General features: G+C 44.4%; 1 protein-coding gene across 1 annotated transcript; it reads right to left on the bottom strand.

Moving 5' to 3' along the window:
• Positions 1-2,176: 2,176 nt before the first annotated feature.
• Positions 2,177-10,219, bottom strand: LOC120978181 (mucin-2-like; the record flags this gene model as incomplete). The annotated part of the gene is made up of 5 exons (XM_040406402.1): positions 2,177-4,624; positions 4,838-7,039; positions 7,481-8,475; positions 8,785-9,413; positions 9,474-10,219. Coding segments are annotated over 5 exons (7,020 nt in total), but the record flags the coding sequence as incomplete, so codon positions are not given.
• Positions 10,220-14,409: the final 4,190 nt, after the last annotated feature.

The raw sequence follows: 14,409 nt of genomic DNA, 5'->3' as shown, positions 1-14,409 counted from the left end.
ATAGGAGTCTGAGTAGGAAGCCTCTCATCCAGCAGGCTTATAACCCCTTTGATGGATCCATCAACATAGGTCTTTACCCACTGATACATATCCTGCATCGTAGGTTCAGTGGAAGGTTGAAACCTCGGACAGCAGCCGTCACACCTGGAGTAGGGACAGCTATCCTCCAAAAGCGCGCTACAATCACAGCACGGAAAATGTTTCCGCTTGGAAACCGCCTTTCTGCCATTCGAATCCCGTGGAGGCTTTTTTTTTTTTTTTTCTTAAAGTCAACGGAACAAGGGATTCCCAACCAGTCTCCCAAGCTGGTTCCTACCAAGCCCCAAGCTGCTTATCTTCTGCGATCTGACAAGTGCAGGTAAATTCAGCTTAGAATAACCGTTGACCGACCTTACTGCGGGAAAAAAAGAAAAAAAGGATAAGTAAAACATTTGTAAACAACGAATAAATGTTTCAGGAGAAAGGTAAAACAAAAGGCAGACTGGCGGATAGCTGAAAATGAGGACCAGAAATAAGGCACCAACAAGTGGAGGAACACCAGCTTATGGGACTCTGGGAACTAGCTTAAAAAGCATGTGCAGCCAGAGAACGACCTGGTTCACAATGTTTCCTTAAATAGGGAAGGGAGTGGGCTCAGAGCCGAGTCCCCGCCCCCAGAGGAGAAAACACATAACAGTAAATAAAAAGGTTTCCCCCCAGGAAGGAATACAATAAAACCTCCAACCGGAGGGAAAATCGCGGATTATATATTTAAAAATACGCAATAATGACGCAAAATCGCGTCGCAAGGAAAAAAATTCCGGAAGTGACATCAGATTCGGAAGATGGCGGCGCCCAGCAGACCGCAAGGAAAAGGACCGAGGACGGCGAAAAACGCACCGCAGCGAAGCACCTGCTGTCGGACAAGCCATAGTAGTAAAAGCGGAGGCAAAGCCCGCAGATAACATGAAAAAAAGATTCCCCCCTAATGGGCTGGAGGTGATTCCCGCCTTTATAGGGGAGGTTTTAAGTGTTTAATTATTACTTGGGCTCATTAAAATTCCGCCGGTCCTACCAGTCCATGGGGGGTGGTTAACCCCATCTGTGCTGCTGGTAGGACGTAAGGGAATAGGTCATTTACTGATGACACATTCCCTTTAAAGGGGTATTTTGGTTGTGAGAAATGAATCCCTTATCCACAGGATAGGTGAAACCTATAAGATCAGAGGGGGTCCTGGGACACCCATCGCTGTCTAGAACAGGGACCCTGCACCCCTCTGCCACTCTGACCACTCCACCTCTACGGGAGTTCGGCAGACAGTCCAGTACATTGCTTGACTTTTTCGAAACTCCCATAGTGATGAATGGAGCAGTAGTGCACTCCCTGTAATGTCCTTTGATAGCCTATATTAACATGCTGGTCATTCTGAGAGTTGTAGTTCTCTCCTGTTGTATACCTACCCATGTAATGATAACCGATGCCCCATAATAACAGTCTGAACATAAAGGGAATTGTAGTTCTCTCCTCATATCCCTCTCCCTGTCATGTCCACTGTTGCCCTATAATAACAGTCTGGACATGCTGTAAGTTGTAGTTCTCTCCTCATATCCCTATTCCTGTAATACCCTAATAGTCCATAATAACATCCAAGAACTGCCGGGAGTCACCCATGTAGCAGGTGAACCGGCACTGCTGTCGCCAGTTATTGACAGCAGCGGTCATGCCCCCCCCCTGTCAAAATGGATGTTGATGCGGGGAAAACTTGCAGAGCCGATGATAGAGCCGGAACCTAGCGAGGAGTATCAGGTAAATATGATCACTACAGTCGGTCAAGTTGCGAGGTGATCCCATGGCTTATGCGGTGGACGCCAGCTATGATTGTGGGGAAGTTGCTGAGGTGCGGGCTGTTCAAAAATTATCTATGGAGCCCTGTATTAAATAAAGTAAAATATTCAGCACTACTGTGAGCTCTAGACAACCACTAAAAGCCCTGTGAAAGCAATAGTTTTCATGGACCTCCTGTTGTCTACAAGATTGTCCTTTGCTTTCAATGAGTGTTGACTCTGATGTCTATTAGTATTGAACCCCTTAGTTTTATCTGCTGTCAGGAGGTGTTCAGCAAATAAAGGGAATAAAGACTGAACAGTTCTATGTGACAAGCATTTACATTTTTCTTAAATAAGAACAGTTGTGAATTTATGTATCCTTACCTTGTTCAGGAGCAGCAACATTAATGAGTGATGTGGTTTCTGTAGCAAATCCTGCAGTAGTAGTGTTGGCGGTAGTAGTAATAAAGGTGGTGTTGGTGGTAGTAGTAGTAGCTGCTTCACTAGTTTCAGCTATAGAGGTGGCTGCAGTAGTTGCAGTGGTATTTGCACTAGGTGATGCAGTAGTTGTGGGAGATTCAGTTGCAGTCAGTGATATAGTTGTGGGAGGTTCAGTTGTTGGAGATGTAGTAGTTGTAGGATGTTCAGTGGTAGTGGATGATGTAGTAGTTATGGGAGGTTCAGTTGTAGTTGGCAATATAGATATTGTGGGAGGTTCAGTTGTTGATGTAGTGGTTGTGGGAGGTTCAGTGGTAGTCGGTGATGTAGTAGTTGTAGGAGATTCAGTGGTAGTGGATGATGTAGTAGTTGTGGGAGGTTCAGTTGTAGTTTGTGATGTAGGTATTGTGGGAGGTTCAGTTGTTGATGTAGTAGTTGTGGGAGGTTCAGTTGTAGTCGGTGATCTAGTAGTTGTAGGAGGTTCAGTTGTTAGAGATGTAGTGGTTGTGGAAGGTTCAGTTGTAGTCAGTGATAAATTTGTGGTGGGAGGTTCAGTTGGAGATGTAGTAGTTGTGGGAGGTTCAGTTGTAGTCGGTGATGTAGTGGTTGTGGGAGGTTCAGTGGTAGTGGGTGATGTAGTAGTTGTTGGAGGTTCAGTTGTTGGAGATGTAGTAGTTGTGAGAGGTTCATTTGAAGTCAGCGATGTAGTGGTTGTGGGAGGTTCAGTTGGTGGGGATACAGTGGTTGTGAGAGGTTCAGTTGTAGTTGGTGATGTAGTAGTTGTGGGAAGTTCAGTTGTAGGAGATGTAGTAGTTGTGGGAGATTTAGTGGTAATGGGTGATGTAGTTGTTGTAGGAGGTTCAGTTGTTGGAGATGTTGTAGTTGTGGGAGGTTCAGTGGTAGTGGATGATGAAGTAGTTGTAGGAGATTCAGTTGTAGTCGGTGATGTAGTTGTTGTGGGAGGTTCAGGTGTTGGAGATGTAGTAGTTGTAGGAGGTTCAGTGGTAATAGGTGATGTCGTTGTTGTAGGAGGTTCAGTTTTTGGAAATGTAGTAGTTGTTGGAGGTTCAGTGGTAGTGGATGATGTAGTAGTTGAAGGAGATTCAGTTGTAGTCGGTGATGTAGTTCTTGAGGGAGGTTCAGTTGTTGGAGATGTAGTGGTTGTGGGAGGTTCCATGGTAGTCGGTGATATAGTTGTCATTGGAGGTTTAGTTGTTGGAGATGTAGTAGTTGTGGAAGAATCAGTTGTAGTCAATGATGTAGTTGTTAGAGGTTCAGTTGGAGATGTAGTAGTTGTGGGATGGTTAGTTGTAGTCAGTGATGTAGTGGTTTTGGGAGATTCAGTGGTAGTGGGTGATGTAGTAGTTGTGGGAGGTTCAGTTGTTGGAGATGTAGTAGTTGTGGGAGGTTCAGTTGTTGGAGATGTAGTAGTTGCGAGAGGTTCAGTTGAAGTCAGCGGTGTATTGGTTGTGGAAGGTTTAGTTGTAGTTGGTGATGTAGTAGTTGTGGGAAGGTCAGTTGTTGGAGATGTAGTAGTTGTGGGAGGTTCAGTGGTAGTGGATGATGTAGTAGTTGTGGGAGATTCAGTTGTAGTCAGTGATGTAGTTGTGGGAGGTTCAGTTGTTGGAGATGTAGTAGTTGTGGGAGGTTCAGTGGTAGTGGATGATGTGGTAGTTGTGGGAGATTCAGTTGTAGTCGGTGATGTAGTGGTTGTGGGAGGTTCAGTTGTAGTTGGTGATGTCATAGTTGTGGGAGGTTCAGTTGTTGGAGATGTAGTGGTTGTGGGAGGTTCAGTTGTAGTTAGTGATGTCGTAGTTGTGGAAGGTGCAGTTGTTGGAGATGTAGTAGTTGTGGTAGGTTCAGTGTTAATGGGTGATGTAGTTGTTGTTGGAGATGTAGTAGTTGTGGAAGATTCAGTTGAAGTCGGTGATGTAGTGGTTGTGGGAGGTTCAGTTGTAGTTGATGATGAAGTGGTTGTGGGAGGTTTAGATGTAGTCGGTGATGTAGTGGTTGTGAGAGGTTCAGTTGTAGTCGGCGATGTAGTGGTTGTGGAACGTTCAGTTTTAGTTGGTGATGTAGTAGTTGTGGGAAGTTCAGTTGTTGGAGATGTAGTAGTTGTGAAATATTCAGTGGTAATGCGTGATGTAGTTGTTGTAGGAGGTTCCGTTTTTGGAGATGTAGTAGTTGTTGGAGGTTTAGTGGTAGTGGATGATGTAGTAGTTGAAGGAGATTCAGTTGTAGTCGGTGATGTAGTTCTTGAGGGAGGTTCAGTTGTTGGAGATGTAGTAGTTGTGGAAGGTTTAGTGGTAATGGGTGATGTAGTTGTTTTTGGAGATGCAGTGGCTGTTGGAGGTTCAGTTGTAGTAAGTGATGTAGTTATCTTAGAAGGTTCAATTGTTGGAGATGTAGTAATTGTGGGAGGTACAGCAATAGTGGATAATGTAGTGGTTGTGGGAGGTTCAGTTGAAGTTGGTGATATCGTAGTTGTGGGAGGTTCAGTTGTTGGAGATGAAGTGGTTGTGGGAGGTTCAGTTGTAGTTATTGATGTCGTAGTTGTGGGAGGTTCAGTTGTTGGAGATGTAGTAGTTGTGGGAGTTTCATTGGTAATGGGTGATGTAGTTGTTGTTGGAGATGTAGTAGTTGTGGGAGATGTTGTAGTATGTGATGTAGTGGTTGTGGGAGGTTCAGTAGTAGTTGGTGATGTAGTTGTGGGAGGTTCAGTTGTTAAAGATGTAGTGGTTGTGGGAGGTTTAGTTGTAGTCAGTGATGTCGTAGTTGTGGAAGGATCAGTTGTTGGAGATGTAGCAGTTGTGGGAGGTACAGTGATAGTGGATAATGTAGTGGTTGTGGAAGGTTCAGTTGAAGTTGGTGATGTTGAAGTTTTGGGAGGATCAGTTGTTGGAGATGTAGTAGTTGTGGGAGATTCAGTTGTAGTCGGTGATGAAGTGGTAGTGGGAGGTTCAGTGGTAGTCGGTGATGTAGTAGTTGTGGCAGGTTCAGTTGCTGGAGATGTAGTGGTTGTGGCAGGTTTAGTTATTGGGGATATAGTGCTTCTGGGAGATTCAGTTGTAGTTTGTGATGTTGTGGTTGTGGGAAGTTCAGTTGTTGGAGATATAGTAGTTGTGGGAGATTCAGTGGTATTGGGTGATGTAGTTGTTGTAGGAGGTTCAGTTGTTGGAGACGTAGTAGTTATGGGAGGTTTAGTTGTTGAAGATGTAGTAGTTGTGGGAGGTTCAGTTGTAGTCGGTGATGAAGTGGTTGTGAAAGGTTGAGTGGTATTGGGTGATGTAGTAGTTGTGGGAGGTTCAGTTGTTAGAGAAGTAGTAGTTGTGGGAGGTTCAGTTGCAGTCGGTGATGTATTGGTTGTGGAAGGTTTAGTTGTAGTTGGTGATGTAGTAGTTGTGAAAAGGTCAGTTGTTGGAGATGTAGTAGTTGTGGGAGGTTCAGTGGTAGTGGATGATGTAGTAGTTGTGGGAGATTCAGTTGTAGTCAGTGATGTAGTTGTGTGAGGTTCAGTTGTTGGAGATGTAGTAGTTGTGGGAGAATCAGGCTTAGTCGGTGATGTAGTGGTTGTGAGAGGTTCAGTTGTAGTTGGTGATGTCGTAGTTGTGGGAGGTTCAGTTGTTGGAGATGTAGTAGTTGTGGGAGGTTCAGTTGTAGTCGGTGATGTAGTGGTTGTGGGAGATTCAGTGGTAGTGGGTGATGTAGTACTTGTGGGAGGTTCAGTTGTTGGAGATGTAGTAGTTGCGAGAGGTTCAGTTGAAGTCAGCGATGTATTGGTTGTGGAAGGTTTAGTTGTAGTTGGTGATGTAGTAGTTGTGAAAAGGTCAGTTGTTGGAGATGTAGTAGTTGTGGGAGGTTCAGTGGTAGTGGATGATGTAGTAGTTGTGGGAGATTCAGTTGTAGTCAGTGATGTAGTTGTGGGAGGTTCAGTTGTTGGAGATGTAGTAGTTGTAGGAGGTTCAGTGGTAGTGGATGATGTAGTAGTTGTGGGAGATTCAGTTGTAGTCAGTGATGTAGTCGTTGGAGGTTCAGTTGTTGGAGATGTAGTAGTTGTGGGAGGTTCAGTCGTAGTGGATGATGTGGTAGTTGTGGGAGATTCAGTTGTAGTCGGTGATGTAGTGGTTGTGGGAGGTTCAGTTGTAGTTGGTGATGTCATAGTTGTGGGAGGTTCAGTTGTTGGAGATGTAGTGGTTGTGGGAGGTTCAGTTGTAGTTAGTGATGTCGTTGTTGTGGGAGGTTCAGTTGTTGGAGATGTAGTAGTTGTGGGAGGTTCAGTGTTAATGGGTGATGTAGTTGTTGTTGGAGATGTAGTAGTTGTGGAAGATTCAGTTGAAGTCGGTGATGTAGTGGTTGTGGGAGGTTCAGTTGTAGTTGATGATGAAGTGGTTGTGGGAGGTTCAGTTGTAGTCGGTGATGTAGTGGTTGTGGGAGGTTCAGTTGTAGTCGGCGATGTAGTGGTTGTGGGAGGTTCAGTTTTAGTTGGTGATGTAGTAGTTGTGGGAAGTTCAGTTGTTGGAGATGTAGTAGTTGTGAGATATTCAGTGGTAATGCGTGATGTAGTTGTTGTAGGAGGTTCAGTTTTTGGAGATGTAGTAGTTGTTGGAGGTTTAGTGGTAGTGGATGATGTAGTAGTTGAAGGAGATTCAGTTGTAGTCGGTGATGTAGTTCTTGAGGGAGGTTCAGTTGTTGGAGATGTAGTAGTTGTGGAAGGTTCAGTGGTAATGGGTGATGTAGTTGTTTTTGCAGATGCAGTGGCTGTTGGAGGTTCAGTTGTAGTAAGTGATGTAGTTATCTTAGAAGGTTCAATTGTTGGAGATGTAGTAATTGTGGGAGGTACAGCAATAGTGGATAATGTAGTGGTTGTGGGAGGTTCAGTTGAAGTTGGTGATATCGTAGTTGTGGGAGGTTCAGTTGTTGGAGATGAAGTGGTTGTGGGAGGTTCAGTTGTAGTCATTGATGTCGTAGTTGTGGGAGGTTCAGTTGTTTGAGATGTAGTAGTTGTGGGAGTTTCATTGGTAAAGGGTAATGTAGTTGTTGTTGGAGATGTAGTAGTTGTGGGAGATGTTGTAGTATGTGATGTAGTGGTTGTGGGAGGTTCAGTAGTAGTTGGTGATGTAGTTGTGGGAGGTTCTGTTGTTAGAGATGTAGTGGTTGTGGGAGGTTTAGTTGTAGTCAGTGATGTCGTAGTTGTGGAAGGATCAGTTGTTGGAGATGTAGTAGTTGTGGGAGGTACAATGATAGTGGATAATGTAGTGGTTGTGGAAGGTTCAGTTGAAGTTGGTGATGTTGAAGTTTTGGGAGGATCAGTTGTTGGAGATGTAGTAGTTGTGGGAGATTCAGTTGTAGTTGGTGATGAAGTGGTAGTGGGAGGTTCAGTGTTAGCGGGTGATGTAGTAGTTGTGGCAGGTTCAGTTGCTGGAGATGTAGTGGTTGTGGCAGGTTTAGTTATTGGGGATATAGTGCTTCTGGGAGATTCAGTTGTAGTTTGTGATGTGGTTGTAGGAAGTTCAGTTGTTGGAGATATAGTAGTTGTGGGAGATTCAGTGGTAATGGGTGATGTCGTTGTTGTAGGAGGTTCAGTTGTTGGAGATGTAGTAGTTATGGGAGGTTCAGTGGTAGTGGATGATGTAGTAATTGTGGGAGATTCAGTGGTAATGGGTGATATCGTTTTTGTCTGAGGTTCAGTTGTTGAAGATGTAGTAGTTGTGGGAGGTTCAGTTGTAGTCGGTGATGAAGTGGTTGTGAGAGGTTGAGTGCTATTGAGTGATGTAGTAGTTGTGGGAGGCTCAGTTGTTGGAGATGTAGTAGTTGTGGAAGGTTCAGTTGTAGTCAGTGATGTAGTTGTTGTGTAAGGTTCAGTTGTTGGAGAGTTAGTAGTTGTGGGAAGTTCAGTGGTAATGGGTGATGTAGTTGTTGGAGATGTATTGGTTGTTTGAGGTTCAGTTGTAGTCAGTGATGTAGTTGTCATGGGAGGTTCAGTTGTTGGAGATGTAGTAGTTGTGGGAGGTTCATTGGTAGAGGATGATGTAGTAGTTGTGGGAGAATCAGGTTTAGTCGGTGATGTAGTGGTTGTGAGAGGTTCAGTTGTAGTTGGTGATGTCGTAGTTGTGGGAGGTTCAGTTGTTGGAGATGTAGTAGTTGTGGGAGGTTCAGTTGTAGTCGGTGATGAAGTGGTTGTGGGAGGTTCAGAGGTAGTGGGTGATGTAGTAGTTGTGGCAGGTTCAGTTGCTGGAGATGTAGTGGTTTTGGCAGGTTTAGTTATTGGGGATATAGTGCTTCTGGGAGATTCAGTTGTAGTTTGTGATGTTGTGGTTGTGGGAAGTTCAGTTGTTGGAGATATAGTAGTTATGGGAGGTTCAGTTGTTAAAGATGTAGTAGTTGTGGGAGGTTCAGTTGTAGTCAGTGATGAAGTGGTTGTGAAAGGTTGAGTGGTATTGGGTGATGTAGTAGTTGTGGGAGGTTCAGTTGTTGGAGATGTAGTAGTTGTGGGAGGTTCAGTTGCAGTCGGTGATGTAGTTGTTGTGGAAGGTTCAGTTGTTGGAGAGTTAGTAGTTGTGGGAAGTTCAGTGGTAATGGGTGATGTAGTTGTTGGAGATGTATTGGTTTTAGGAGGTTCAGTTGTAGTCAGTGATGTAGTTGTCATGGGAGGTTCAGTTGTTGGAGATGTAGTAGTTGTGGGAGGTTCATTGGTAGAGGATGATGTAGTAGTTGTGGGAGAATCAGGCTTAGTCAGTGATGTAGTGGTTGTGAGAGGTTCAGTTGTAGTTGGTGATGTCGTAGTTGTGGGAGGTTCAGTTGTTGGAGATGTAGTAGTTGTGGGAGGTTCAGTTGTAGTCGGTGATGAAGTGGTTGTGGGAGGTTCAGAGGTAGTGGGTGATGTAGTAGTCTTGGGAGGTTCAGTTGTTGGAGATGTAGTAGTTGTGAGAGGTTCAGTTGTAGTCGGTGATGTAGTGGTTGTGGGAGGTTCAGTTGTAGGAGATGTAGTAGTTGTGGGAGGTTCAGTTGTAGTCAGTGATGAAGTGGTTGGGGGAGGTTCAGTGGTAGTGGGTGATGTAGTAGTTTTGTGAGATTCAGTTGTTGGAGATGTAGTAGTTGTGGGAGGTTCAGTTGTAGTCGGTGATGAAGTTGTTGTGGAAGTTTCAGTGGTAGTGGGTGATGTAGTAGTTGTGGGAGGTTCAGTTTTTGGAGATGTAGTATTTGTGAGAGGTTCTGTTGTAGTCGGCGATGTAGTGGTTGTGGGAGGTTTAGTTGTTGTAGATATAGTGGTTGTGGTAGGTTCAGGTGTAGTTGGTGATGTAGTTGTTGTGGGAAGTTCAGTTGTTGGAGATGTAGTAGTTGTAGGAGATTCAGCTGTAGTCAGTAATGTAGTTGTTGTGGAAGGTTCAGCTGTTGGAGATGTAGTAGTTGTGGGGTGTTCAGTGGTAATGGGTGATGTAGTTGTTGTTGGAGATGTACTGGTTGTGGGAGGTTCAGTTGTAGTCAGTGATGTATTTGTCGTGGGAGGTTCAGTTGGAGATGTAGTAGGTGTGGGAGGTTCAGTGGTAGTGGATGATATAGTAGTTGTAGGAGATTCAGTTGTAGTAGTTGATTTAGTGGTTGAGAAAGGGTCAGTTGTAGTTGGTGATGTCGCAGTTGTGGGAGGATCAGTTGTTGGAGATGTAGTAGTTGTGGGAGGTTTAGTGGTAATGGGTGATGTAGTTGTTGTAAGAGATGAAGTTGTAGGAGATGTAGTAGTTGTGGGAGATTCAGTTGTAGTGGGTGATGAAGTGGTAGTGGGAGGTTCAGTGGTAGTGGGTGATGTAGTAGTTGTGGGAGATTCAGTGGTAATGGGTGATGTAGTTGTTGTAGGAGGTTCAGTTGTTGGAGATGTAGTAGTTATGGGAGGTTCAGTGGTAGTGGATGATGTAGTAATTGTGGGAGATTCAGTGGTAATGGGTGATATCGTTTTTGTGTGAGGTTCAGTTGTTGAAGATGTAGTAGTTGTGGGAGGTTCAGTTGTAGTCGGTGATGAAGTGGTTGTGAGAGGTTCAGTTGTTGGAGATGTAGTAGTTGTGGGAGGTTCAGTTGTAGTCGGTGATGTAGTTGTTGTGTAAGGTTCAGTTGTTGGAGAGTTAGTAGTTGTGGGAAGTTCAGTGGTAATGGGTGATGTAGTTGTTGGAGATGTATTGGTTGTAGGAGGTTCAGTTGTAGTCAGTGATGTAGTTGTCATGGGAGGTTCAGTTGTTGGAGATGTAGTAGTTGTGGGAGGTTCATTGGTAGAGGATGATGTAGTAGTTGTGGGAGAATCAGGCTTAGTCGGTGATGTAGTGGTTGTGAGAGGTTCAGTTGTAGTTGGTGATGTCGTAGTTGTGGGAGGTTCAGTTGTTGGAGATGTAGTAGTTGTGGGAGGTTCAGTTGTTGGAGATGTAGTATTTGTGAGAGGTTCTGTTGTAGTCGGCGATGTAGTGGTTGTTGTGGATATAGTGGTTGTGGTAGGTTCAGTTGTAGTTGGTGATGTAGTAGTTGTGGGAAGTTCAGTTGTTGGAGATGTAGTAGTTGTAGGAGATTCAACTGTAGTCAGTAATGTAGTTGTTGTGGAAGGTTCAGCTGTTGGAGATGTAGTAGTTGTGGGGTGTTCAGTGGTAATAGGTGATGTAGTTGTTGTTGGAGATGTACTGGTTGTGGGAGGTTCAGTAGTAGTCAGTGATGTATTTGTCGTGGGAGGTTCAGTTGGAGATGTAGTAGGTGTGGGAGGTTCAGTGCTAGTGGATGACATAGTAGTTGTAGGAGATTCAGTTGTAGTAGTTGATTTAGTGGTTGAGAAAGGGTCAGTTGAAGTTGGTGATGTCATAGTTGTGGGAGGATCAGTTGTTGGAGATGTAGTAGTTGTGGGAGGTTTAGTGGTAATGGGTGATGTAGTTGTTGTAATAGATGAAGTTGTAGGAGATGTAGTAGTTGTGGGAGATTCAGTTGTAGTCTGTGATGAAGTGGTAGTGGGAGGTTCAGTGTTAGCGGGTGATGTAGTAGTTGTGGCAGGTTCAGTTGCTGGAGATGTAGTGGTTGTGGCAGGTTTAGTTATTGGGGATATAGTGCTTCTGGGAGATTCAGTTGTAGTTTGTGATGTGGTTGTAGGAAGTTCAGTTGTTGGAGATATAGTAGTTGTGGGAGATTCAGTGGTAATGGGTGATGTCGTTGTTGTAGGAGGTTCAGTTGTTGGAGATGTAGTAGTTATGGGAGGTTCAGTGGTATTGGATGATGTAGTAATTGTGGGAGATTCAGTGGTAATGGGTGATATCGTTTTTGTCTGAAGTTTAGTTGTTGAAGATGTAGTAGTTGTGGGAGGTTCAGTTGTAGTCGGTGATGAAGTGGTTGTGAGAGGTTGAGTGCTATTGGGTGATGTAGTAGTTGTGGGAGGTTCAGTTGTTGGAGATGTAGTAGTTGTGGAAGGTTCAGTTGTAGTCAGTGATGTAGTTGTTGTGTAAGGTTCAGTTGTTGGAGAGTTAGTAGTTGTGGGAAGTTCAGTGGTAATGGGTGATGTAGTTGTTGGAGATGTATTGGTTGTTTGAGGTTCAGTTGTAGTCAGTGATGTAGTTGTCATGGGAGGTTCAGTTGTTGGAGATGTAGTAGTTGTGGGAGGTTCATTGGTAGAGGATGATGTAGTAGTTGTGGGAGAATCAGGCTTAGTCGGTGATGTAGTGGTTGTGAGAGGTTCAGTTGTAGTTGGTGATGTCGTAGTTGTGGGAGGTTCAGTTGTTGGAGATGTAGTAGTTGTGGGAGGTTCAGTTGTAGTCGGTGATGAAGTGGTTGTGGGAGGTTCAGAGGTAGTGGGTGATGTAGTAGTCTTGGGAGGTTCAGCTGTTGGAGATGTAGTAGTTGTGAGAGGTTCAGTTGTAGTCGGTGATGTAGTGGTTGTGGGAGGTTCAGTTGTAGGAGATTTAGTAGTTGTGGGAGGTTCAGTTGTAGTCAGTGATGAAGTGGTTGTGGGAGGTTCAGTTGTAGTTGGTGATGTAGTAGTCTGAGGAGGTTCAGTTGTTGGAGATGTAGTAGTTTTGAGAGGTTCAGTTGTAGTCTGTGATGTAGTGGTTGTGGGAGGTTCAGTTGTAGATGTAGTAGTTGTGGGAGGTTCAGTTGTAGTCGGTGATGAAGTGGTTGTAGGAGGTTCAGTGGTAGTGGGTGATGTAGTAGTTGTGTGAGATTCAGTTGCTGGAGATGTAGTAGTTGTGAGATATTCAGTTGTAGTCGGCGATGTAGTGGTTGTGGGAGGTTCAGTTGTTGGGGATTTTGTGGTTGTGGAAGGTTCAGTTGTAATTGGTGATGTAGTAATTGTGGGAAGTTCAGTTGTTGGAGATGTAGTAGGTGTGGGAGGTTCAGTGGTAGTGGATGATATAGTAGTTGTGGGAGATTCAGTTGTAGACATTGATGTAGTGGTTGTGGGAGGTTCAGTGGTAGTGGGAGATGTAGTAGTCTTGGGAGGTTCACTTGTTGGAGATGTAATAGTTGAGAGAGGTTCAGTTGTAGTCGGTGATGTTGTGGTTGTGGGAGGTTCAGATGTTTGAGATGTGGTGGTTGTGGGAGATTCAGTTGCTGGAGATGTGGTAGTTGTGGGAGGTTCGATGGTAGTGGGTGATGTAGTAGTTGTGGGAGGTTCAGTCGAAGTCGGTGATGTAGTGGTTGTGGGAGGTTCAGTTGTTGGCGATATAGTGGTTGTGGGAGATTCAGTTGTAGTTGGTGATGTAGTTAATGTAGGAGGTTCAGTTGTTGGAGATGTAGTAGTTGTGGGAGGTTCAGTTGTGGTCAGTGATGTAGTTGTTGTGCGAGGTTCAGATGTTGGAGATGTGGTGGTTGTGGGAGATTCAGTTGTTGGAGATGTGGTGGTTGTGGGAGGTTCAGTCTTTGGACATATAATAGTTGTGGGAGGTTCAGTTGTAGTCGGCGATGTAGTGGTTGTGAGAGTTTCAGTTGTTGGCGATATAGTGGTTGTGGGAGTTTCAGTTGTGGTCCGTGATGTAGTTATTGCGGGAGGTTCAGTTGTTGGAGATGTGGTGTTTGTGGGAGATTTAGTTGTTGGAGATGTGTTGGTTGTAGGATGTTCATTCTTTTGACATTTAATTTTTGTGGAAGTTTCATTTGTAGTCAGTGATGTAGTAGTTGTGGAAGGTTCAGTTGTGGTCAGTGATGTAGTTATTGTGGGAGGTTCAGATGTTGGAGATGTGGTGGTTGTGGGAGATTCAGTTGTTGGAGATGTGTTGGTTGTGGGAGGTACAGCCTTTGGACATATAATAGTTGTGGGAGGTTGAGTTGTAGTCGGCGATGTAGTGGTTGTGGAAGTTTCAGTTGTTGGCGATATAGTCGTTGTGGGAGGTTCAGTTGTAGTCAGTGATGTAGTTGTTGTTGAAGGTTCAGTTGTTGAAGATGTAGTAGTTGTAGGAGGTTCAGTGGTAGTGGTTGATGCAGTAGTTGGGGGAGGTTCAGTTGTAGTTGGTAAAGTAGTTATTGCGGGAGGTTTAATTGTTGATGTAGTAGTTGTGGGAGGTTCAGTTGTAGTCGGTGATGTAGTAGTTGTAGGAGGTTCAGTCATTAGAGATGTAGTGGTTGTGGGAGGTTCAGTTGTAGTCAGTAATGTAGATGTTGTGGGAGGTTCAGTTGTTGGCGATATAGTGGTTGTGGGAGGTTCAGTTGCAGTTGGTGATGTAGTACTTGTGGGAGGTTCAGTTGTTGGAGATGTAGTTGTTGTGGGAGATTTAGTGGTAATGGGTGATGTAGTTAATGTAGGATGTTCAGTTGTTGGAGATGTAGTAGTTGTGGGAGGTTCAGATGTGGTCAGTGATGTAGTTGTTGTGGGAGGTTCAGATGTTGGAGATGTGGTGGTTGTGGGAGATTCAGTTGTTGGAGATGTGGTGGTTGTGGGAGGTTCAGTCTTTGGACATATAATAGTTGTGGGAGGTTCAGTTGTAGTCGACGATGTAGTGGTTGTGGGAATTTTAGTTGTTGGCGATATAGTGGTTGTGGGAGGTTCAGTTGTGGTCCGTGATGTAGTTATTGTGGGAGGTTCAGTTGTTGGAGATGTGGTGGTTGTGGGAGATTTAGTTGTTGGAGATGTGGTGGTTGTGAGAGGTTCATTCTTTTGACATTTCATTTTTGTGGGAGTTTCATTTGTAGTCAGTGATGTAGTAGTTGTGGAAG

The sequence above is a fragment of the Bufo bufo genome, chromosome 8 (assembly GCF_905171765.1).
Source record: "Bufo bufo chromosome 8, aBufBuf1.1, whole genome shotgun sequence".
NCBI lineage: Eukaryota > Metazoa > Chordata > Amphibia > Anura > Bufonidae > Bufo > Bufo bufo.
Note: the sequence above shows the minus strand (reverse complement) of the source record. Positions and strands in the feature narration are given on the sequence as shown.